At 40.5% G+C, this 23,516-nt stretch overlaps 1 protein-coding gene across 5 annotated transcripts in view; it reads right to left on the bottom strand.

Annotated features, from left to right (window-relative positions):
- Positions 1 to 1,599: 1,599 nt before the first annotated feature.
- Positions 1,600 to 23,516, bottom strand: part of afap1 (actin filament associated protein 1) — a 58,968-nt gene continuing 37,051 nt past the window's right edge. For 3 of the 5 annotated variants that reach the window (XM_056369228.1, XM_056369229.1, XM_056369230.1), the window contains exons 7-18: positions 20,187 to 20,285; positions 18,555 to 18,630; positions 14,463 to 14,615; positions 13,797 to 14,008; positions 13,054 to 13,199; positions 11,820 to 11,934; positions 10,706 to 10,948; positions 7,460 to 7,580; positions 5,504 to 5,668; positions 5,139 to 5,329; positions 4,836 to 5,003; positions 1,600 to 4,640 (exon numbers count right to left, since the gene is read on the bottom strand). In XM_056369228.1, the coding sequence (XP_056225203.1) occupies positions 4,614 to 4,640; positions 4,836 to 5,003; positions 5,139 to 5,329; positions 5,504 to 5,668; positions 7,460 to 7,580; positions 10,706 to 10,948; positions 11,820 to 11,934; positions 13,054 to 13,199; positions 13,797 to 14,008; positions 14,463 to 14,615; positions 18,555 to 18,630; positions 20,187 to 20,285 (1,716 nt within the window). In that variant the 3' untranslated portion in view covers positions 1,600 to 4,613. The remainder of the gene's footprint in view (positions 4,641 to 4,835; positions 5,004 to 5,138; positions 5,330 to 5,503; positions 5,669 to 7,459; positions 7,581 to 10,705; positions 10,949 to 11,819; positions 11,935 to 13,053; positions 13,200 to 13,796; positions 14,009 to 14,462; positions 14,616 to 18,554; positions 18,631 to 20,186; positions 20,286 to 23,516) is intronic. The other 2 variants (XM_056369232.1, XM_056369233.1) reach the window with 2 other exon arrangements.

Genomic DNA, 23,516 nt, shown 5'->3' with positions numbered 1-23,516 from the left:
AAGTGGCCAGTAAGAAGCGTTGTAACATCCAGGCAGAAGGCTGAAGAGAGGGGAGGCCCAGCATGGCTGAGGTGGAGAACAGGGATGTAAAACATGTTGCAGACCTCTGGTATGTTGATGTAAGTGATGTTCGATTGTGAAGGTTGAGAAATCCATTTGTAAGACGGCTCCAGGATGTGCTGGTTTTTCTGGTAGGCAACATGACAGTGGTTGTGGCCCAGGATTAATCTATAATTTAATTAATGACCAACTAATATGATTGCACACAACAGAGCAACTTGGTCTGACTTTGCTTGAGTTCTAAACCTGACCGTTTTATGAAAGACAGACATGTGATTTGAGTAATACCAATTTTATTTCTACACATTCCAAAGCAATAAAAAATAGTGTCTTACTAACACAGCTTGTTCCTTTATCTCTGGTGGCTCATGGTCTCTGCACTCACCTGACCACATCTCACCACAGCTTCACACATCCACGGGAGAGATTAAAAAATCGATCTCGGGTTTAATGAATCCATATCAGTTTATTCAAATGAAGATCGATTTTAATCGGAGGATCAATTTTTTCAACCCAGCGGCAGCCCTACTCTGTACCTGAACTCCGTGAAGACTGTCAACAGGAGGAGCCTGACACCAAAGCCCACACTGTGTGGACTGACAGGCTGAGGGGACAGAGTCCACAGAGACAGAGTCCACAGAGACAGAGTCCACTATTCTGCCCCCGTCTGCTGGTTGAACTAACAGCAAATTGTGAGGAAAAGCTCAAATGAAAGCTGCCTGTATGTGAGTCAAACTGATTATCTTAGTTTACATCAAACTGAGCAACTGCCTGAGACAAACCTCCTGTTCTGAATTTATTCTTTTTAAAAAAATGATATTGTAAACTAGAAACTTCTGCATTTGCTGAAGAAAACGTGATGGCTGCACCCTGCTGCCATCGTGGTCAAAGCAAGGGACATGACCATGTGAGAGAAAATAGAGGTATTCAAATATTAGTATTAGTCACATTAAACATTGATATCTCGCCACACGGTGGTGCCATTACACCAATTTATGACTATGTGAAGCACTGCATCATGGGCCACCTGTCAGTCAAATTTCATGTCTATAGCCTGAACAGTGTTTGAGATATTAATGACTTTATGCACTCCTTAAAGAGAAATTAGGAACTCCTGATTACAAACAACAACAAGCTGTGTACAAGCTGATATGTGCGGTGTACAGTGTAAGTGCTGTCAGTATATATTATATTGACGTGCAGCAACGACGAATCGGGATTCAAACCATCGATTCACTGCTCAGGCCATCTGCACACATGGCACGCGCCCTAAACACTCACTCACCGTTCACTGCTGATGCTGTTGTTAGGAGCACCTGGGAGTTTCCTTCAGTCAACCTGAAGTGTAAAGACACACACCTGTCTGCATCAGGTGTCACAGGTGATGCTGCAGATCAGAGCAGAGACCAGGAGGAGGAAGGAGCTGCTGCAGAGCTCAGAGACATTCAGAAGTCCTTAAAGTGTCCATCGTTAGCTTTTTTTATTTTGTTGAGTAGAATATTAAACAGCCCCCCCAATAAAACACAACATCACTGAGAGCTGTTTTTCAAGTGAGTTTATTCATTTATGTACAAGGTTGTCACCGAGGCGGAGACTGTCTAAGATATACAAAAGAGTAAAAAATGTATAAGGTGCAAAAACAAACACTGATGCATGAGTCTGTACTCATCCCCTACACCCCCTCCCACCCCCACCCCCCCTCCCACAAAGCCAAGCTACTATATGTACAGCAGCTTCACATTTACTGACATCAGACATCCTGCTCAGTTACATGCCTTGCTGAGCTGACAGGGAATCATAATGAACTAAATATTTGTAGATATAACTCCCCTACGCGCCTGCCTTCATGCTAACATGCAGTCTGCAGATCAGTGGGGTATTAATCTGAAAGCAGGGAGGGGACAGAAACTATTTACAGGGTTTAGGAGCAGTTGGGGCCACGTGCTGTTTGTAGCATTGATTTCCAAACTCTAGCAATAGTGCAAACTAACGCTACGTCTGTCAATCAACAGTATCCACATGGCGGCAGAGCGTAGGCAGTGGAACGCAAGCCTTGATCACAAAAGCACTTTGGCAAGTGATGTGTGTGTGTGTGTGTGTGTGTGTGTGTGTGTGTGTGTATGTGTGTGGCAGACTGAAAGCAAGTAAGTAAGAGTTTACAGCAAGTGTCCCTATTTCAGTCAGTGTATTGGTGATGGGTTTGGAATGTGCCTTGGAGACAGTTAAGCACACACACACACACACACACACACACACACACACACACACAAACACACACGCTTGTACTTCTATCTCTGTGAGGAAGGATGAATAATAATAAATAATTGATTCCTTAACCTGAACCATCAGAATGAAGTGACCTGACTCAAAGTTGTTAGGACCAGCTAAAATGTCCTCACTCCCAAGGTCTACAACTCAAACTGCTCCTCACAAAGATAGTACAAGTACACGTAGACACTCACACTTCCATCACACACACAGTCAGACACAGGGCTACAGTAGTGGTGTGATTACGGGAGCCAAATCTAAGGGTGAGCCTGACCTTCCTGAATTTCAAAGAGCTAACACACACCCCGTTGGAGTCCTGCTACAGACTACAGAGTTCACAGCCATCCGTCATACTTTTATTTCAAGAAGCACGGTTACTCCGTTAGCAAGACTGCTCTGAAACAGTGTGGTTAAAGCTGCACTGGGTGACTTTGCATACAGGTGGCAACAAATGGTAACCCAAGTTAGAGGAGGTGAAGTGAGTGATTGATTATTGATTAGGATTCAAGGCCAGAAGGGTCAAAACCCTATTGTTTTCCTGTCAGTTTATTATCATTATTTCTTATATATTACTTCACAAGGGGCTAGTGAAACACATTAATGTAGCTTGTCTATCAGTCAATATCTTTTTCAGTCTGTCCTTTTGAGCTCATCACGTGTGACAGCTGTAACTCCTGGCTGTTTGACAGTTCTCCCCGGCTGGTTTCTGCTGTAAAGACGTCAGGAGACGCTCTTCAAGGCTGATTTTAAGACCCTGCTGCAGTCGCCCCTCTATCCTGCTTGTGTGTGTCTTATTTTTGGGAACAGGGCATATCCAGAATATTTGTTTATTTATTGGGAATAAATTATTCTAACACAAGTCAATATTATACTCTACGCTTCAGTCAATATAGACGTAAAAGTTAAGGGGACAGTTCACATAAAAAACCTTTTCTTAATTACCCCTAGTGGCATCCAGCCAGTTATTTTACTAATGGGTTCATTTAGGAATATTTCCTACTGAATGAATACAGTAGTTCCTGTCACTGTTAATGTCACTGTTTATGGAAAGACACATTGATGTTCAAGTAATCCTCAAACATGTCATAAATCAGATAAAACCACAGCTCTGCACAGCCAGATGGAACCAGAGGTCAGAGGTTTTGGGTTATTTCTTTGAGTTCATGATCTGGTAGTAGTACAGTAAACTACTACTACACGAGTACAGGAACGTACATGTATATGGGTTCGAGGGCAGAAAAGCCACGGACATATTAAGAGACTTAGGGTTCGGGCTGATTCATATACAGAGGAACTCACAGATGCTTGACTTTTGTCCATTTTTGAGTTATATAGACGTCCAGGAAAGGAAAGTATGCTGGATGTCTCTTTCTCTCAGGAAATAAACTTAATAAACAGGGGATTCACCATTACCCACATATACCATCAAAATGCACTTGGGATAGGGACGTAAAAATGCAATTGTGAATTAGTCTGACCATGGATTGGTTGGAAAAAATTCCTAGTGATATATTACTTTTTGTGCGTAAAAATGTCTTTGCGCTGACCCAACAATAACAAGTCAGATCAACATGTGCAGTTCTTATGCACTTCATGCGCCTCTTCTCTGGTACAGGCTCAGCCTTGTATTCATTTGAACATGTGTCACATCCATGCAAGTCAACCTCCCATTGTTTCAGTGGTTTTCAGCTTATCGGATGATACAATAAGTCAAGTAACTGCTTCTTGAAATAACTCTTAGAAAGGAGCTGCATTGTTTCACAGCTGGTGTGTGTTATGATTATTGTGACCCTTAAAGGTGCACTTTGTGTGCCGATGCTGACACCCATGAATGATAATCATTAATTAACCAAATTCTACAAAAAACCCTTTAAATAAATCAACATAAATAAACAAAGGGAAGCTAGTATTTCCTTTAAACATTTACAAATAAATACTTGGTTTTGACTTTGATCTTTTTGAACCCAAACTGCTGTAAGAATTTGAGTGGAAAAAAAAGACTGGTCTTTGCTTAAAAAAGAAGGTACAGTGGACAACACAAGCTGCACACCTCAGTACACTAAGCCTGCTCACTAGTTCAAACGTTTAAAAAGGTTGCTATGTCTGTATGCTGTGGTACTTACAGTATACTAAAACCAGCCACTTGTTTTGGTCCATGTGAATGCTATGACTGTGTCCTCCTCCATGCTATCGGTCTGTATGAACAGCTATAAATAAATATATAGACAATATCTTAAAAAGAAGAAAAGGACTTAAAGTGAGACTGATGTGAGGGGTTGAGTGGTTTATGTGCCGTTCTTCTGCTCCCATTCCTGTAAAACAAACAGAGACACACTTAGTTTGTATTTGTTTTGTGATATTACCACTGACATTTTGTCACCTGTATCAAATTTTCCGATTATGTACAATCATCTCAATCAGTAGTACCAGTGCAATGTAGTAATCTTCTACCACGTAAAAATAAATCAATGAAAATGAAAATGTATGATTGAACACTGAGCTCTGACCTTGGCCTTCCTGAGGACGTGTCCACGAACCGGTGAGGCCTTCTGACCGCCCTGCTGTCGGCGCAGCAGCGAAGCGCTGTTGACTGGCAGGGAGCAGGACTCTGTGTCACTGGTGTCGCAGCTGGAGAAAGGAGAAGACTCCTGTGTCCGTCTCAACATTGAGGGTGACTGCACACACACACAACAGGGAAAAGTTGGTAAACAGATAGTAGACAGTTGTTGGCAACTTCAAGTTAGCAACATTTGGTTTTTGAACTGCTGTGGAAGGATTAAGTCACCACAAGACAGTACAGGTGTTCTAACCTGGAGGCCAGAGGAGCCAGCTTTTGGTTCAATGGTAAGGCCCAGAGTGACCCCTCCGCTCAGGGCCTTCTTCAGGCTCTCCTTCACCTCTGTCAGCTCCAGCTCCAGGTTCACCCTCTCTTCCTCCTTCTGCCGGCAGTCCTCCTCCACCTTCTTAAGCCGCTCCGACAGGGAGCCATGAGAACGTTTGCCTAATGGACAAAGAGTGAGAATGTTTCTACCTAGTAAGATGTTGTGTGGAGACGTTGGAGAGCTTATTCCAGACCCAAGACTTCACCCAAAGATTTAACTTTCCTGCTCCTTTAAACTTCAGATGTCTCCTTTAATGACCACTACATATTTTACATGAAGACAGTCCCTCTTACCAGCAGCAGCCTCCACAGCAGTGCGCATGTCTCTCCTCTGATTTTTCAGCTGGGTCAGATGGTTCCTGATCTCCTGCTTCTTCTTCATCAACTCTTCCTCCTTGGTCTGCAGCCGTTTGGCGTCTGCCTCCACACGGTTCTTCCCGTACTTGCACTGCTCTGCATCTGCACAATGAGGATTCAAGGTCAGTTAAAAAAGATGTGTTTATGCAGAACATTATGTCACAATGAAGTTGACCTGTGACCATTTGGATATAAAATATCACTTTCTCATTTTATCTAATTAAAATACAGCTACAAATTAACCAATTAGAATATGGCTACAAATCAACCAATCAGAATATGGCTACAAATCAACCAATCAGAATATGGCTATAATCCAATTTACCAATCAGAATACAGCTACAAACCAACTGACCAATCAGAAAAGAGCTTCTAACAACCAACCGGAATACAGCTATAAATCAACAAATCAGAATATGGCTACAAACCAACCTTCCAACCAGAATAGGGCTACAAACAAATCAACCAATCAGAATATAGCAGCAAATCAACCAATCCAAACACAGTTACAAACCATCTACCCAATCAGAATACAGCTACAAACTAACCAACCAATCAGAATACAGCTACAAACCAACCAACCGATTAGAATAGAGCTGCAAACCAATTATCGAATTAGCATACAGCTGCAACCCAACAAACCAATCAGAATAGAGCTGCAAACCGACCAATCAGAATATGGCTACAAACCGACAAACCAATCAGAATACATCAGCAAACCAACCACCCAATCAGTCCTCGAGTCCTAGTGAATATTTGTGCCAAATTTGAATTATGTTCTGTGAGGTCACCGTGACCTTAACCTTTGACCACCAAAATCTAATCAGGTCATCCTTGAGTCTATGTGAATGTTTGTGCCAAATTTGAAGAAATTCCCTCACTGTGTTACTGAGCTATCATGTTCATGAGAATGGGATGGACGGACTGACGGACAACCCAAAACATAATGCCTCCGGCCCTGGCCGCCGCCGCTGCAGAGGCATAAACAGAAAAACAGATCATAGCCTTTATCTTCAGGACACTGTTGAGACCTGAGCTACCCAGAAACCCACTGAACCCACAGTCATTAATTACACCAAGACCATGCCTTCCCTTACTGGAAAATACACTGAGGGTAACCATCCAACGTGGTGTGTGTCTATGTGCATTCCTGTGAAGTTTGCTTATGAGGAATCACTCAATCAAACCACCACCGACATTTTCAAATTCAATACCCTTATTTGACACTGGAAATATGAGAATTGTGTGGCATAATCTAAACCCAGCATGACACATATTTGGTATTTCCATTCCGACATTTGGAAGAAAGACAAGCTCCACAAGCGGTTACAACTGTCCTAATTCACACATTAGGCAAAAAAATACTATTCTGTACCGCAAGGATTAACAAAACCACATTTCACTCTCCATTGAGGTGGGCCATGCTTCTGCTATTACGTCTTTTTGAGTGTTACCCCAATGCTGGCAGGAGGCTCAAGTCTGGCCCACATGCGTCACATAGCTCGTCTCGAGGGGAGGATAGGTTTTAGGTTTTTAAGTTATTTACTCCCCCCTACTTAAACCAACTGTACTTTGGACAGCCTGCATTTTCCAAATTGCTGCGGAGCAGAGCTTTGCTAGAAAGCAATCAGTGGTGGTGAGGCTGGGACTGGGGAGCCAGACACACTGTCTGCTGCTCACTTACAGCACAACATCTGACTGGAAAAGGTGGACTACTGTCAGAAGTTACTATGTTATTGATATTTCAAGTTTGACTTGAGAGGAAATTACAGAAGAGTTGACTGTCTGACCCAGTTTTTAAAGGATAAGCGTGATAAACTCTTCTGATATCAATACTGTAGTTCCCCGATTCAAAATAATGTAGACTTGCAGACATACTTTTTTCCTACTTACTGGAGTTGTTGCGTTTCAGAGAGGCTGTCCCATGAACTCCATTCTTCTTGGACTGGTTCTTTGGCTCTGCCTTCTGTTTTGATGTCATCCCATTGGTGACTGTGCCCTTCTTTCCCTTCAGCTGATTGGAGAAAATCAAGGAGGAGGGACACTTCACTTCAAAATACATTTACAATATCTCAGACAAGTCTGCATATAGCAGACATAACAACATAACAACATACAAGTACGTGCTCTAGTTATCCCAAAATTTGTATCGAAAAAACAAAAAATTACTCTACATTAAAACCCATAGTACATTTCTAATTAAAGGCTTAAATTGACAAATATGTGCAAATAAAAGTATGAATTAGCTTCTTCTTTTGCTTTAAAATGTAAGAGCAGTTCTTATAGCTGCATTAACTTTTTTCTGAAAGCTTGGGTGCAGCTGAACAAGCTGTCAACAGTGGGAACTGTTGGATTTATAATACTGTAAAGTCTCGTTATGATTTGGTGCTATGAAGTAATTGATTTGAATTTAATTGAATTCTGTTGTCACTGATGCCTTTGCCAGTGCCAGAATGTAATTTAACGTGAGACTGACTGAAACAGTAAAGTTACAGGTAGGAAAACCAAAACAATGAGCTCAAAGACATTAAAAGACTCCATAGAGCTGAAGGGAACTGCAGAGTTGGTTGATAATTCTCTGTGGGTTCATCACTATAAGCATCACCTTTCACATTACACATGGGCATTGGATCCATTGTTAGTATAAAAAATATTGATTAATGTATGTATGTTTGTATAAGCACATTGTTTTTATGGTAAAATATGAAACATGTACGTAGATGTGTAATACATTTTTTTTATTTTCATTATATATAATGTATATTTACTTTGTTTGGATGAACTATGTACACTACTACGGCTACTTAAGAGTGCTTTCATTTATTTATTCACTTGCTTTTTTATTAGGGTTATTCATCTTTCAAGGATGGTAGTCAGGGTGTTACTCAAAATTCAACATTATTGTGACACTTAGAAAAAGTCATTCAGTCTGAATGACTTTTTTCATATTGTTACATCACATTTGAAAGAAACACAGGTCCATAAAATGTCTGGCTTGTCTTTGTGATGGCCTTAACCTGATCTGACTGTAATGTGACATATGGCAGTGGGGTTGTCTCGTTGAAAATTGGAAATCTACTTCTTATAGTGGAGTGGTACTTTGTGGTTGTAGAGGCGATGTTAACAAGCCTTGGCCACGCCACACACAGCACACACATCAAAGGGGTGGCGTGGAGGAGGCGGCTCTCCATACAACACCATGTGGTGACTTCAAGAGGCTGGGGATGCAAGGGCTTAACAGCAGGGCTGTAGAAATATATTACTCACATACTGTAGCCAATTTTCATTGTGAGAGGGAGGAAGGAAATATACTATGTGGGACAACCAGCATGAACACACACAGTCTACATACTATACATATTCTATACTCATACTGTACATATACTACACACAAGCCACGAAGACAGAAATCTGGTTTTTATATGTTCGTTCTGTACAATCAATTCAGAACAGCTGATCTGTATCATATATTATTGATATTAAATCAGCGATTCATATCAGCTGTTAAAAGCTTGATTGGAAAACACTGTAAACATTTACAAACCGTGGTCATGGGAATGGTTTTCGGGAATGGTAATAATTGAACTTCTAAAGAACTACACCAGAGGGGGAACATGATTGACATGCTGGGAAGAGAGGTGGGATTGTGGGTGGCCAACATCAACACCTGACCTAGTTAGTCAACACATGCAGGAAAAATAAACTCAATTTCCTCCTTCCCTCAGCCAAACCTCTCTCTCTTACGCTTCAATTGACCATTCCTTTGAAGGGATGCATTGTAATGACAGTAAGGGAACTAGCCGGGACGATGCATGAGCTCCAAGGTTTCCCCACCACATGTGTGAGTGCGGTGTGGTTCCAACATGTTTATTTAAAAACCTTTTGATGAGAATCCCTGATGCAAATGACTCAGACTTGCTGACATTAAATCTGCAATAATAAATATGTTTCATATGAATAATGAATCAAATGCATATGTATAATGTGAAAGGTGTTGCTCATAGTGACAAACACACTGTCACACACGCTCAACTCAGCTGGAAGCTCTGTTAGCGCTCCTAAGCTTTTTAACCTCTTTAGCACATTGTTTTGGTTCAGCCTGCAAACTTTTCCAAACAACTCCAAATGAATGTTAATGTTGCTGCATGTAGACAGGCCAATGTTTGCTAATGTGTCCGCCATAACAAATTTATAAGTTGATACTGTCAGATGTTGTTTTTTATCTGTTCTACTGAACGCAGCTTTAAAATACATGTGTATTTGTTTTACTCACATCTTTTGAGGTGAATTGACCTTTTCCCAAATGATAACTTTTACTAAGTCTTTTGTTTGCCCTAACATTGTGCTCTGCTTTTGCTTTGCTGCTCTGAACATGAACGATTAACAGGAAGTGGATGTACAGTGTGACAGATCAATAACTGGGATCTGTCCCTGACCTAGTACCTAAGATATTAATTTAGCTGCTACACGGTGGGCAAGCCTCATGATTGTTGCTGTGTGATTTGCCACCACTACATGCTTTTCCTTAAAATGTATTTTACTTCATAAAAAGGTAATCATTTCTTTTCTCATTAGCAATGGCAGTCTGTGTTTCAGGTGACAGGTATCGCCTCCACTATAAAATTCTGAGACCAGAGATATAAAATATTGAGATGCTCATAGTTTCTCTTTTATTGAAAAACAAGACATACGTGCAGTTTACTCCTAAAATGAGGAAAGATTTTTCATGATCATTGCTAAGGAATATGTGTTTGTTTTATTTTCAAATATGCAGTCAATCAAATGGTGATATGGGTTAGGGCTTCAAAATCTGCAATGAACCCTAAAGCCTACAACAATGACTAGTAACTGATATATCTTCAATCCCTGGTCCTATTAGTGATGCCATGTCAAGTCATAATATTTAGGGCTTTTTTCAGCAATTTGCATTCATTTTATACTGGGACATTTTATTCCAATGAATAGACCAGTTTTCAACTCAAGTTCACACTCGTTTTTCAGGCTTATTGAAAACACCACCAAAAAGTATCCAAATAAAAAAAAAAAAAACGTAGAAACGTAGAAAGATGAGTATAACACTGGAAATATCCAAGAGTGGCGTAGGAAAAGGTTAGGGTAAAGGAGCAGTGTGTTAGTCACCTGAGCAGTGTCTTTAGTTTTAGTATCAGTAGAGAGGAACTTAGAGGAGATTTTTTTTGAAACAGGGGTTTTGTAGTGGCTGGTAGAGGTGGAGGAAGAGGAAGTAGAAGAAGACTTAGGAGGATAGCGAGTGGCCAGCTTGGGTGAGGGCATGTTCTCATAGAGTTCAGTGTTCTCATAGTGCCCCTCCTCTTTCTTTTTGCAGCCTGCTGGGCTGGGACTGGAGTACAGCACCAGCAGTTCCTTGGGTTAGACCATGCAAGTGAGAAGAGAAGAAAAGAGAGGGAAAGAGAAGAAAAGAGACGAGGTGAGAAGAGAAGAGAAGAAAAGAGAAGAGGTGAGAAGAGAAGAGAAGAAAAGAGAAGAGAAGCAATATATAGCAGCGAAGAAAAATATAAGGAGAAGAAGATGAAAGCAACATAAAGTTAGTCACACTGCACAGCTTACATACACAACATAACAAGTGTTATATATGACATTAAAGGGGAACTCCACTCATTTGAAACATCTCGCTTACAGTTGGTATTAACCGTCTCATTCTAGGGCATATTGAGCTTTTAGATTTTTTTAGCACTAACACTCAGAATACTGAAAGTTAAGTGTAAATATTCAATATGTTAACTTTTTACTGTCAGTGAGGTGGGTTAGAAAAGCAAAGGGGAAGCAAAGTGAGGGGAGTTCATTCTTGACTTCGAAAACATCAGCTGACAAAAACAGTTGAACCACAAGGTCCATTTTGTAGCTTTTCTGGTGCTTTCAAATTCCTTTAAATGCTTAGAAAAAAATGGAAATTTGAACATCTGCAAGTCCACGCAAACTGGACAAACTCCATCTCATGTGATATGATTAAAAGCTTCAAAACAGCTGCTTAATAGATCTTGTGGTGATTGTTTTTTCAATCAATGTTCTTATTTATTTAGTCTAGTCATACCAACATATGACAGTTAATCTGACAATGATATATTGATGTAAAAACTGCTACATATAGAACCTTCAATGCCATACAGAAAAGTGAAAAGCAGTCAGCAAAGAGAGCAGCAGCCAAAGTGGAGTTCAGCCAAGACTTAACTATGTATTGACCTCCTTTAGCATCAGTGAACAGGTGTGTCCTTACCGTTCCATTAATGGGCACATCATCATAGTGCAGAGCCATTCCAGTGGGGCAGGCATAGCCATTGACTGGGTTGTCCAGGTACGGGTTAGGGGAGACAGCACGCTTACTGGTGAAACTGTGAGGAGAAAAGCAGAATCCACATCTCTTTAATAAAGTACTTCTTATAACCTCAGCTTTTCATATCACAGAGGTCAAACGGACCCATTCGTCTATGAAACATACTGCACATGGATCACTAACAGCAACAGCATGTGGGTACAGTAAGGGCTGCAGCAACCGACATCACAGTGTACTGAAGAGAATGCTGTGTAATGAAGCAAAGTTCTCTTTTCAGTCTGGAATTTCAAGGACTTCGGAAGATTTAGTGGCATCTAGTGGTGAGGCTGGAGATTGCAAATAACCAAATACCCCCTCCCCTCACCCTCTATCTATCCGCCAGTCTGTGCCTGTCCGTCTTTTTTTTATTTGTCATTTCCATTTGACCACACAGTTTCACAACTCTTGTTTTAAATGTGAATGTATAGAGTTTAGAACACACTAGCAGCAGCACATTAGTGGTACAAATTTTTTTCTTTCAAAATGTTTTATTGGGTGGGGCAATATGCACGTTTTGGTGGGCTGCCCCCATCCAATACTATAATTATGAATATTATAAGCCATTTCTGCCAACAGCTGACCCTAAATCCTGCACAGCGGTCTTTTAAGCCAACTAGTATTTATTATTTACTGGATTTGTGTGTGTGTATTTTCTGTGAGTGAGATTCGTTTTAAGAGGTTTTTTGCATCTAATAGAGGGTAAAACGAAGCTATGGAAATGTTGCTGCATGGAAGTATTTGGTTTAAAAAAGCTGGTGTGGAGGAAAAACAGAGACTTCTCTTTACCGCAGAAGAAAACTGTATATATCTTATATAATAATATACTGTTTTAAGATATTGTAGCGCACAAAGTTTTTGCAATAATACATATCAGAATGTGCTTTCTTTCCAATTTTGTGCAGCCCTTGTTAAAGTACTGTCATAAATTACATCTTACTTCACAGAAAAACTCCTGAGATCACTTCAGGGTTTCCAAGGAAACCTGGATTACTTAACATAAAAAGCAAAAGAAAAAAGCTTTATGTGATTATAAAACCTGCTTAAAAGGAGGCTCTGTGATGAAATAACTCATGACTTGGACCAACCACTTGTCACAACAACAACTAACAAATGAGAGACAAACTGTTTTGTCCCTCACCAGAAGGACTGCTTGGCCAACTGGATGACGTTGGCGGTGGTCTCGACGTCGATGTAGTCATAGTGCAGGGTGGCTGGGTCCGTGGTGGAGCCAGTCTCTGCCAACAAAACCCCCAACCAGCGACCCATCTCCTCTGAGGAGGAGGCCTGGAGGAAAAGGAGTTACAGGACTTCAATACCTCTCAGTTTATATGATGTTAAAGTATGTCTTTGACAAGAGGAGGTAGAAAATAAAATGTAGAAAATATAGTTCCAAAATGTAGTTTTTCTTTTCTATAATGTAATTTGTTGAAATTTGGAGTTCCTCTGGTTTTTTGTAGGAACAGACTACGTCTTGCATTCCACCGTCCATCAAAGGCTTAGTAATGATATGGTTTTACAGGGAAAAGAAATGGAAGCAAATGTCTAGCAGAGGATAGTGTGCTGACTACATGAGGGAAAAGAATCAACACAAATGGCAAATGGAGGTAGTTCATACACCCCAGCAACATCAAATACACAGACACAAGTCACTGGTGGGTGGAGGAGACAGTTTACCACATGAGAGGAACACAAAGAATAAGGAGGAAAACATGACAGGCAGTGTTTGCTTGTGCCAGTGTGGCTGTGTTTTAATGTAGTTTCTGGCATTTTTGCTTCATTTAATGTTTGAAGGTGGAGTTTTAGTGGCTGACATAGAGACAGGATTTCATATCTCCTCATACACAAGAGAAAAGCTGACAGCACTCTTGATTCAAAGCTTACCTCCAGTACAGCCACCTCTTGGCTGTTACGAAGCAGGCGGAAGGCAAAGGGGTGTTTGTGGTCGAGGCCGGGGCTGACCTCGCAGCCTCGGAGAGGCAGAGAGGCAATGTGGCTCTTCAGGTCGTCTCGGTCTTTATGGAGGAGCAGCTGGTTGTCTTTCAGGCGGCACCAGCGCTCCCGCCAGCGGTTATTGGACAACACGTTCAGGTAACCTGTCAATCGAAGGGTAAACTGTCAGCAAAGAACTGACTTTTTTGGAAGTAAAGAATTATAATTATATAAAAAGATCTTCAATTTCATTTTTAAACAATTTATGGTTGGCGCCTTCATCATTTGGATTGAGTCGGCCTTTCTGTATTTCAAACTACACCCCCAAACCCAGAGAGAGAGAACAGCAAGCCATAATCGTGTTTCTATGCACCTGTCCCCGCTGATTTTAAGTGAATATCGTGAATTCTCTGATTATCAAATTCAAATAATCAATATTTTGGTTGTGATGACAATAAATGTATTTGTCATCCTACTGTCATCGCTCAGGGTATCCAAGATCTATGATCTGTCAATGGATAAGACCCCTCAACCCTAGTATGATCATTTTCCAGCTTTTTGTTAACTCGTTGAGACGTTACTGACACATTTAGAATAATAACTTTAATATCCTCTTACCACATGTGGGTACGTCTTCTTCTGCCGACGAGGTCTGCTCATCTGTGGACGGCTTCTTCTTACCCAGCCCGATGATCTTAGTGATCTTCTTCCCTGCACCTTTCCCCACTGTCCCTGTCTTGTGCTCTGACTTTGAGTTCTTCTTTCCTTTTCCTGAGCAAGAGAGACAGAGATTGTGAATTTAATGAAGGGACAAAATTAGTAAAACTCTGTGTAATGTCATCTTTGAAGGACTCCTGCAGACTTTATGTGTTCTACCATCATTATCTTAACACAGGAAATTAGCAAGGCAGGTGTTACGAGTTCATTTATGTTGATTCAATTATGTTTGGATGCTTTGGAGAAAGTGCCACCTTAGATTCTACTATAAACTACCAAGAGCCAGAATCACTTGTACTGGGTTTAATCAGACCCTTGTCAGTTGGTCAATTAGGTTCAGTCAGCAATCCCAGTATCCACACTGGTCTGAGTGGGTCGATTTGAGCTTGCCTAGTTTTTATCCAGAGAGAAGAATAACAGTGTACATTCTGCTAGTGGAGCTTAAGTCAAGTAAACCAGGTCTTAAGAGGCTCTCTTGAGAGTCCTGATCTGTCTGTCTGTTTAAATGAGAAAAATAGCTTCTGCTTGGCTCACTTGTTTAGATACTGTGGTCTGTAGTGTATTCAAATGTGCATGTGTAAGAGAGACTCAAGAGGGGAAAATGTAAGAAAGAAAAAAAAAAGAAGAAAGAAATCCATGGCCAAAAGATCTGACAATGTGTCCATAACAGGATAAAAAAACTCTCTCAAATGCAAGATATCAACACAGAAGAGACAGTGGAGAAGAACTAGGGGGGGGAAAGTATAAAGCATTCCCTTTCACTTATGTCATCATGCCGAGACAGCGAACGCTGAGTGTCTGGAATGGTTCTAGACACACACATGCACACGCAATAATATACTGCATATAATCACCAGAGTTGGTTTTCACACACACCATCTCTCTGCTTTGCACAAATCAGCCTTTAGCTGAAGAAAACTAATAAACAGTAGTCTGAACTGATATGGTAATAACAGAAACTCTTAGTATTACATTCTTTTTGGCCCTCATAAGCTTCTGTTTCAACATTTTTTCCATATTGCGTTTTCCTCTCTGATATGATGTGACAACTACCATGGCGACTGCCTTAATTAAATAGGAAGCAGTCTGCGCTCAATTTCAGTCACAGGGTTTTTCTCGTGATACAAAAAGTATACAAACACATGTCACATACAATGCAGGCCTGAGGTGGAAAGCAGACAAACAGATGTGAAAGCCATTTGAACGTTTTTAAAAAGGAGGAACTATTATTATTATTTTTCCCTTCAGGAGATGAGGAGCAGGAAAACTCTGATCAGGTAAATTTGATTCCAGTAAATCAGCTCTTTTTGTTACCCGCCATGGAAAGAATGTGGCTGATTAAGCTAAAAAGAGGATTTCAGGGCTGAATGAGGGAACGAGGGAATGACTGAAGGACGAGGAGAATGGGTGAATATGGCCAAGACCTCTCGGGAGTCACTGATAGATCTGTTGTGTTTACTGGATGATAATTTCACTGAAGTCTAAATAAAAATAATAATAATGGATTGAAATCTGAACATTGTATTTACAGTTTGTGAAACATGGAGCTGTAGCGTCAAACATGCCACTGGTACCACAAACCTTGCTTTAACTGAAGAGAGTAAGGTGGGCACTGACTGTTAAGTTACCTGCTACAACAGTTGCTATGTAGGTATAGCTAACCAAATAAGCTTAGCTTTTTTTTTTTTAAAGCACATCTTTTTAGTGCTGTTAAAAATACCTGATTTTGATGAGTAACAGTGATCCCAGAAAATACAGTGTCTGCAGCATTTTAGTTAAAATTGAATCCTACATAGAGTCGGATCGCCAGCGTTCCAGTTTTCTCTTGGCAAAAAAACAAACAAAATGTCCAACAATACATTTAAAAGTGACTTGTATATCCTTTATATCCTTAGATGACATTTCATCTACAGCAGGTTACCATCATAGTCATAAATAAACTTTAAATATTTTACCTTAAACAGTTTGATCATTTTTGTGCCATGTTAGCTTGGCTGAGCTAACATTAAAATGGAGGATAATAACCATCAGTATTAGAAAGAAAAATAGCTTGGGTTTTGATTCACTTCAAACTTGAAGACATATTTCTTTGATAAAAGTCACCCAAAAATCAGATGTGAGCAGCAACTAAAAGTCTGAGGTTGTGCAGTTTAAGTATACCCAGAACAAATATCCAATATGCAGAACCGAGAACGAGGAACCAGATTTAGTCCGAGCATCATTAAATGTGTCTTTAAGCAAGGCACAAAACCTGAAGATGCAGCCATCAGATATAAATGCTTAAAATGTCTTTGGTGTAACAAATGATTGCTTGTTAATTTTCTTTCCCCTCATACTGAATTATTAATCTATACATACATACAAGATACCACAGTCCAGAAGGTTGACTCTCTGGAGAATTTCATGTGGTTGCATTAACCTCACATGGGAGATTATTGCAGATTTTATTGCTACACTCCCCATAGTTTCACAGCAATGACACACAAACATAACTTACACAACCAAGCCCATGAATCACAGCTCTGTGCTGATTCCATAAAAGCCCAACTGGGTGGGAGATTGGAAATTAACTGCTGGTGGGAAATCTGTTTCAGACATAATGTTGGAAAAATGAACCAGTCTTAACGAGGAAAAAAATAAGAGCGTTAAATTTTAGTTGACAATCCAAATAAGTGAGCTGACAAGTAAAATGAAAATTCTCTCCCTGAGGAATTTTGCCTGCTGAGCAAACAAACTGTAAATAATCTGAGACGATTTCCCCCGTATCTCTTTGTTTTGGCATCTAGTTCTACAGGGGAAGACCATCTCTGTGTAAAATCCATGTTAAATAAACCCAAATGCTCATTCTTCATGCTTCATGCATTATTATTAAAGGCTGGCCTGTTCAGAGCTTGTACAGATTCCTCTCTGAATTATGAGACAGATTAAGGAAAGGCAGCCGTAATATCTCTTTAGAACTTTGTCCAAGTTTTGTTGATTCCAAGAAACAACAGTATTGATAATGTCCTACCCTCATTTAACATGACTTTTTTTTTTTTTGCTGTTTTCTATTGTGCTTTTAGGGATACAAAAATTGGTACTGCATGAATGCAGTGTTTTATGATGGGGATTTCACTCTATAAACAGCTAACCATTCACAGATGTTGAAACATCACACAAATCTGACGAAACAATCTCAACTCAAGGCCCACTTACTAGCTTTGTCTTTGTCTGAAGTTTCCAGGTAAAACAGTTGTTGGACTGTCCCTAACGGTTTTCTCATCGTTCTGAATTCTCACATTAATAAACTGAAGTAATTAGGAGACCAATGTCATGTGCAACAGGAAAGCATCGGTAGACGGCAGGATTTCTCCTGGTGTTCACGACGGCCAGTCTGACTATGACAGACAGGTCAGTTGTCAATGTGCTTATGAGAGAAAGAGAAAGAGAAAGAGAAAGAGAAAGAGAAAGAGAAAGAGAAAGAAAAAGAGAAAGAGAAAGAGAAAGAGAAAGAGAAAGAGAAAGAGAAAGAGAAAGAGAAAGAGAGGCTATGGGGGGTTGAGTAAAAATGTTATCCATTTGAAATAGTAAAAAAAAAAGAAAAAGAAAACTAATATGTGGCAGTCACTGTCGGTATTGTAGCGGGCTGAAACAGCACTGCAATTTTATTTCATGAAAATATTGTAATTTAAGCCACTGCTGTGAAACACGACAAGAGACCATGCAACATTTTTATTTTTTCTCTTAATTCCCTTTCATGACTTGTCAATCAAACAGTGTGGTCAGTACACTGGAGTCATTTTCTGTTGCTTTTATATGCTAACTACCCTGTTCTTCTTCTACTGCTTCCAAATGAACCAGAAAGGGATTTTCCCATGAAAGTCATTTTGTGTTAACACAAACACTGAAATGCTCTCATTAACTGGATTTACATGAAGCACCTCTGTTAACAACAGATGTTTATTTCCATGAAAAAAAAAATAAGATGTGGTTATTGTTGCTGTGGACCCTCACCTTGCTCTTTGCAGTCACTGTGTCCATTCTCATGCGCCGCCTCTCCATCGGAGCTCGGCCTGTCACATGATGCCTTCTGGCAGCAGGAAGACCATAGACGAATGGATGCACAAGAAGACACAAAGTCATCAAAACTGTACTTTTCTGAAAAAAGTGAAAACAGGTCAACAAAGGCATCGACACACAAACGCAGCTGTCTAACATTGTACATTGTAAAAACCCTTAAGAGCATCTGCAACATGTTACAGATGAATAATTAGGCTGGGCTTGTGTTTGCTGTGCCAAGTTGGGAACGGTTTGTCATTAAAGAGCCTCTGATGTAGCTCATTTTCCACCACTAAACACACATGCATACAGGCACACACATGAGTGCTGGGTACAGTATGTCTCCTGCGTTAACTGTTATTTTACTTGCTTGGGTTGGAGCATTTAGCAGCTAGAGAACCAAATACTTCCCTCTGGAGTTGGTGGAAACCAACACAACTGAGAGAAGAGTGAATACTGCACTTACATTCATCAGGTGCACACAAACACTCTGTAAAATGAATGCTACGGTTAAGCTGCAACTGTTCGATGTGTAAAAGGCAAATGTTTGCTTACTCTCTGTCATCATATACACAGTATTTCAATACAGCTGAATTCCCAATAAAGCTGTTCTCATCTACATGGTTTTCTGTTTCTGTTTCCAGACAACAGAATTAGTATGAAATAGAGAGTGAAATGCGGCCAATTCAGACTACATGTTAACCAGCAGTCACTTCCAAGCCATATCCAAGCTGCTCTGCTGCTTCTAAAATCCTGATTCAATAACTGCGACATCGTCTGACAAAAGTTAAAGACAAGAGGAGGTCTGTGATTTTGGTTATATTTACTTGTAAAATGATCACTCAGAGAGACAGCTAGAGGCTCTTTCATGCCAGCTGCTGTGCAGAGGTGTGCCTGTGGAGGGAAATCCCGACCTCATTCTCGTGGGGCAGTACTCTCTTCTAAATAAAGTATCTAATGTTTGTCCAAAAAGTCACTATATATGTCACTAGGAGCTGTTATGAAATGCTTCAACATCTAGTTTCCAGACTAATGTGACGTGATCAGCTAGAGATTGTAAAGTGGTGTTAAGAGCTGGATATACTTCTAAATGTAAATCCAAGCAGACCCTCACAAACATGGACATTTTCACCTGAGAAAACTCACAGCACTTGCACCTTTGTGGGCAGCTTTAGAGAGTGGTGTTGCCTTCTCTGACAAAGAATTTACACACACCAGCAAACAGAGATCACATTAACTAGACAACAATCAGGCGCCATATTACTAACAAACGGCAATATTTGTGAAAGAGACGACCTGGCGGTTGTGTGCCTCCTCCACTCAAATTAGTTTCAGATTACGTCACTGTTTATCCAGAGTCATTTAAAATATTAACCATTTGTGTGAAATTTAGCTTTTTACTTTTGTACTTTTTGCTAATAAAAAGAGTTGAAAAGAAACAAGGTCCAGGTATTTTGCCAACCTGGGACCAGACCCAAAATTGATGCAGCTATTGGATCCAAACCCTCATACTGAATTAATAATTTATGAGAAAGCACAACATTTGCTAATATGATTACGGCAACTATCAGTGTATGAGTGTGTCACCTTTTCCAGTTCAGGTTTGTGCACAGGCGATCCAGATCCAGCTCCAGCTCCAGCTCCATCCAAGTCTACGCTCCCATTAACACACACCTCTCTCATCACCTGGAAAACATAAGGAAATACAGCATGAGCTAAAAAGGCTGCCGTTTACATTAAACGAGAGGAAAGTTGACACTCGCACGCATGCTGATCACTGCCAAGGGACTTCAATTTACACAGCCATGTCTCACCAAGCTCATGGAATGTTAAGTCCTTACTATGATCTTAACACATGGGTGGATCCCTGATTTAAAAATCCGAAAATATTTCCTAACACTATTGCCACATAATTAAGCAGCTCATTCCTTCAGCCTAGACAGCATGCCTAGGGTAATGCAGGCCACATGTGTGCTGAACACCTCCTCTCTCATATTCCATCATGCTACTGAATGGCAGCCAAGGGATCATAAGGCAATACAGCCCACTCCGTGGAGTAAATACAGGAGGTAGAATGCATATATGCATATGTGGTAGGAGCTGGTGAAGGGGTGGGGGTGTCTGCTACACACATTAGACACCACAGAGATTTACTACGTCCATGGAATCCTTATGCAATGAGGTCCAGGAGGGGTAAATGAGATCTGCAGGGCTCTGGACGGGGCACCAGTGTGCATTGCTGTGACCTCGTTGGACTTCAGACCTGGCAACCCACCATCAGATCTGGCAGTCCGAGGCATGTGGCGGTGACGGGTGTGTGCAGATGAGCGGTGGGCACAGGGAAATGAGATTTCAGACAAACCGCTGTGTACGCAAGTCAGCTAATGCACTCTGACACACACACACATGCGCACGCACACACACACACGCACATAACATCTTCCTCCACAAGCATTCTGAACCATCTCTTGCCGTGTAGAACTCCTCAGCTCATTGGTTTTGGCTTGGAGAGAGCATAATTGGGTTTCGCAGGGAAAATGACAGGCTGTGGCTCCATGGGTTTGGCTCAGAGAGCAGCTCAGAGGCCAGAGAGCGGGACAAACAGCAACATCATGTGTATCTTCCACTGTCCACTGCTTTGCCAGACTGGGGTACTAGATAGGTCTGATTATATAGTACAAATCAGTGGAGGCAGTTTTGGGTGCTGAAACACCACCTTCAATAAAATGAATATGCTGGTGATCGACATGTTGCTGCTGCAAGCTCGAAGCAATAAAGTGATTTTTATAATTATTACTTTTTCACAATTTTTACTTTTTATTTTTTTTAAAATGAACTTGAATCCTACACACACAGAACTAATGCAACTCTATCAAAGTGTAGTGAAAATCTAAAAACTTTATATATTCCAGTAACAGCAATTCTGCTTCAATGCTTTTACTCACTTGGGATGTATTGTTTATCTGGCGAAAAAAGAAAAAACAGAGAAAAGAAAACAATTCAGTCTTTATATGCAACCAATATTGAAGGCTTTACTTTTCTGACAGCATATAATAGGGCTTTTTGTTGAAAGCAATTTTGATCATTTCCATAAAAATGATCAAAACTCATTCTCCATGCTCTGTGGGCTTAAAACATTTGCCTTTGGCTGCACTCACCACGCACCACTGATGCATGAAAGCAGTGCTGAGGCATTTTCTTTTTAAAATTGTAATTGTAATTTTATCTTTATTTGTTCCTTTCGTTAAGAATTTGGGTGTATGTTTATGTGGTTTGTGCTGCAGAGTGCAGAATAGCCACATTATTTATAATCATTTTCAAAGGAAAACTAAACTGAATGTATTTTTAGCCTTTTTTAAAATGAGTCTTTATTAGACAGCAGAGCTGACAGAAAGTGAGGGGAGACCGCAACAAAGAGACATGCAACAAAGTTTCCTGGCTGCACATAAACCAGGTTCATGGTCAGCACCTTAAGCACTAGGCCACCACCAGTTCCTGAACTTTTACTGTGACTCCACAGCTTTATCAAAGACAGTTTGCAACTGAGCAAGCACTACATACATACTGTGCACCAAGTATATTCATGAATGCCTGAATAACCAGTGACATGATGGTCCTTTGTGGTTCAGTAACGTGGGTCTATGGGTAGTTGTAAGGTGTCCTCTGTAGATCTTCCCTTGAACAGACGTGTTCTTCTGTTCCGAGGGATCGATATACTCCTTTCCCACAGAGCTTAAAAATGGATCATGAATGGGATAATTGGAAATTTAAACTGATTTTAAAGTGGGATCAGTGATGTAGTCATGAATGATCTGGTGTTGCATAAAAATACAAAAAAAGAGAAGTTAGGATAAGACTGATAGTGATAGAGGACTGTCTGCAAGAAAAAGAGGAGAAATGCATACAAATTTCAAAAAAAGTTAAAAAAAAAAGTGGGGAGGTTTTGGAGAATGAAGTAAGAACAGAATATGGACATGTGTGTCCCATAAACACATCGTTAGCAGACAATGTCTGGGGGAATCATTACTGTAACTAGCGGGCTTTGGAAACTCAGGTACTCTCCTACATTTCTCTTCACCCTCCTTTCTTCTCTTCCTTTCATCAACGAGGGTGGGAAATGTCATAAAAAATCATTATTTCCATTATCCAAATCGGTTTGGACGTCAGCTGTTATTGAAGTTTTATGTATGTGGGTAAAAGATGAGTTTAAGAGAAATGGACAAAAAAGCTGGAGAAAAGAGGTCAAGAGACAAAAAAGTAAGGGGAAGAATGAATGAATGAATGAATGAGTGACTGCTTAATACCCAGTGGTCCTAGCAACACAATATCCAAACAAAGACATGTTAATCTTTTTGGCCGGACAACTATCTTACACACCCTGAGCTTTGGGGGAGCGCAGAGCGAGCCACGGAATCTAAGCCTCCATCACTCTGCTGCTGATGACACAAACACGAGACATGAACTTCAAATCCGGAGCTGTTTTGCAAAAGAGGGTGTGAGCGCAGAACCTCAGCCAAGTGGATGTGATGACTGCTGATTGCAGCAGCATGACGAACTACATGCGCATCGATTAAGCAAACAAAAACACTTCAGTGATTGGGAGAATGAAAAACTGACTGTCATACCATTACCAGTTCAATATGTTTTTAATTTCCTGCACCTGACTAAATATGCTCCCAGACCCATTTTCTCCAAGCAGCAATAGTGCAAGCATTACCATAGTTTGGGTGGTACAGAGATTTGTATATTTTCATGGGTCTGGTTGCAAATGCCTGCAGATACCACGGCCCAGACAAGGTTACCTGCCCCAGCCAATCAATAAACAACGGCTAATTACTGTGCGGAAAGAATAATTGAATCAAGAGGAAAAACGCAAATTGTTTTGATGTTTGTTTCCTGACAGCCATAAACATTACA

The sequence above is a fragment of the Seriola aureovittata genome, chromosome 23 (assembly GCF_021018895.1).
Source record: "Seriola aureovittata isolate HTS-2021-v1 ecotype China chromosome 23, ASM2101889v1, whole genome shotgun sequence".
NCBI lineage: Eukaryota > Metazoa > Chordata > Actinopteri > Carangiformes > Carangidae > Seriola > Seriola aureovittata.
Note: the sequence above shows the minus strand (reverse complement) of the source record. Positions and strands in the feature narration are given on the sequence as shown.